The sequence below is a fragment of the Helobdella robusta genome, assembly GCF_000326865.2.
Source record: "Helobdella robusta unplaced genomic scaffold HELROscaffold_19, whole genome shotgun sequence".
Taxonomy (NCBI): Eukaryota; Metazoa; Annelida; class Clitellata; order Rhynchobdellida; family Glossiphoniidae; genus Helobdella; species Helobdella robusta.
In genome coordinates, this window is record NW_008704034.1 from 3,065,277 (window position 1) to 3,067,904 (window position 2,628).

At 33.9% G+C, this 2,628-nt stretch overlaps 1 protein-coding gene across 1 annotated transcript in view; it reads right to left on the minus strand.

The window, feature by feature from the left end:
* Window positions 1–182: 182 nt before the first annotated feature.
* HELRODRAFT_191291 (hypothetical protein) overlaps window positions 183–2,628 on the minus strand; it is a gene marked incomplete at its 5' end in the record, with an annotated part of 3,539 nt that continues 1,093 nt past the window's right edge. Inside the window, 4 exons of the mRNA XM_009016891.1 lie at window positions 183–1,055; window positions 1,212–1,366; window positions 1,645–1,846; window positions 2,087–2,231. Coding sequence (XP_009015139.1) covers window positions 573–1,055; window positions 1,212–1,366; window positions 1,645–1,846; window positions 2,087–2,231 — 985 coding nt within the window. The 3' untranslated portion in view covers window positions 183–572. The remainder of the gene's footprint in view (window positions 1,056–1,211; window positions 1,367–1,644; window positions 1,847–2,086; window positions 2,232–2,628) is intronic.

The following is a 2,628-nucleotide window of genomic DNA, read 5'->3' on the forward strand; positions in this document are numbered from 1 at the left end:
CCCATACTTACATACATACCCACACGTACATACATATACACATACATATATACATACATACATACATACACACATACATATATATATATATACATACATACATACCAGCATACATACATACATATATATTAATACATTATTATAGGTTTTAAGCTTGTTCGATTGATAACATTCGTGACTATGGAAAGAACTTTATTCTCGATTTATTTGAAAATAACATTTCAAATTGAACTTATTTACAAATAAATTAATTATGGATGAATGAATATATAAATAAACTAATTAATTAATTAATCGATTGTTTCCTACAATTTACGTTCACTTACATACATATTTACATTTTCATAATTGCAATTTGTTTCATCATATCAACCATGTTGAAGATATAATACGACTCACTCCATTTTACTTTTAATAGAGAATTTCCAGCAAATTCCTTATTGTAGATATTAAGTACCGATCGGTGTTACGATCTACCAATTCAAAAAATTCATTCTGGTTTATCCAGTTATTCAACCCTTTCCAGTATTCGGTCGATTATTAAACGGTTATAATCGAATTATAATAAATAATTATCGAGTCGGTCGGTTGTGGTTGTTCAGCCTCGTTAGGAAATATTGCACATTCTTATCGGCGTCGGATAATGCTTTGGGTGGATTGATTAGCTTGAAATAGTTGCATTCCTTCGGTACGGTTTGATCTTCATTATTAAACGATCTTTCGACTAGACTGTGGCTGTCGTTGTCATGGGCAGTTGAATTTTTTTTTGTTTTTTTCCTTTTATATTCGTATCTATAGTAGTTATCGAGAGCATCCGAATCGATATAGTTACCGTAATAAACGTTGCCATCGCTCTTTTTGAAGCCGGTATTTGTTGGAGTTGGTCTTAGCAAAGTATTGTCGCGATGTTGTCGATGCGGGTTTATTTTAGAACCTTCGTTGTTGAACCTCAAGTGCCAGTTGTCGCTGAGGAGAGATGTGTATGTTCTCGCTGCCGGGTTCATATGAAACTCCTCCTTCAATAAACAGTTCGGTGATGGTTCGCCTGTCAGTTTCTGGTTAGGATGTTAAGGGTATGTATGTTGAACAGGAAATCAAAATTTGCATATAACTTCTCTATATATTTTTATTGCTGAATGGACAAATGAATGGATGGAAGAATGAATGAATGAGTGAACGAATGAATGGATGGATTGAATGATCTACCTTACCTTTAATGTGAGTTTGCCATTCAGACCGAAGCAGACGCACAGTCCAGTTTTCTTGTGCTGCAGCTGCACAATTGGACTCGATAGCATCTTATGACGATGAAGAAGATAAGGAGAAAGAGGAATATTCTTCCCTAAGTATCTCACCGTGAACAATGCTGTTGTAATGAAAATGACATCATCAATAAAAACGTTCAGTCAAATGATGCAATGGCAATGAATCATTTGCTAACAAGGAATGACGATGATTAAAAAATATTGATCATTTTAAATATCATAAAGCTATTATCATTATTATTATTAACTTCATTTCAATTCTTATGAATTGAAATGAAGGTGCCAACAGCAAAGCTTACGTGAATGCGTTTGAATCCACACACGACACACACACATTGCTAAACATTTATAATTAGTAGCAGAGGTAGTATTAACTCACTATTTTCATTGTTCACATTCGATTTAGCATTGATGACGTATTTTTCGCCATTCTTCCCGCCATTTGAAACTTGTAAAAAATTTCCAGAGCACATATGCAGTAGAGCTACGCTATCTACCTCGTAATGTAATGGTTGTAATTGTCGTTGCTGCTGTTGATGTTGTTGAGGCTGTTGTTGTTTTTGTTGATGTTGATGTTCAGGCTGTTGTTGTTTTTGTTGGCAGTGGGTGTGTTGGCAGTGTGTTTGTTGTAGTGGTTGTTGTTTATCATGTTTATGTTTTCGTTTATGTTTATTTTTGTTTTTTTTGTATTTTTTCTTATGTTGTTGTTGTCTCTGTTGTTCTGTTGGTTTATTTGACGCGAATTCTCTAAAAATGTTGTTGTTGTTGTTGTTGGTGAAATCAAAGCGTAAGTTGACGGAACTGATGACGCTGTTGATGACGTTATAGTTGTTTTCTTCGTCATGCGCATCGTCGTTGTTATTGTTGTTATAAATATTATCAACATCATTATTGTTGATGTGGTTGTTGATGTTGTTGTTGATGTTGTTGTTGTTGATGTTGTTGTTACTGATGTTGTTGATAATGCTGTTAGGATGATCATGATTTTAAAGACTAGTATGAAAGCGTGATACCTGCCAATAGCAATAATGGATAATAAGGGGTAATGGCCAAGTCCTATTTATAGATAACCACGAGTTTTGTTTTCGTGTATTTGTTTGTATGTGTGTTTGTATGTGTGTTTGTATGTGTGTTTATATGTGTGTTTGTATGTGTGTTTATATGTGTGTTTGTATGTGTGTTTGTATGTGTGTTTGTATGTGTGTTTGTATGTGTGTTTGTATGTGTGTTTGTATGTGTGTTTATATGTGAGATTGTATGTGTGATTATATGTGTGTTTGTATGTGTGTTTGTATGTGTGTTTGTATGCGTGTATGTATGTGGCTTTGCTAGGTGGGTTTGTGTGTCTGTTTGTATGTTTGTT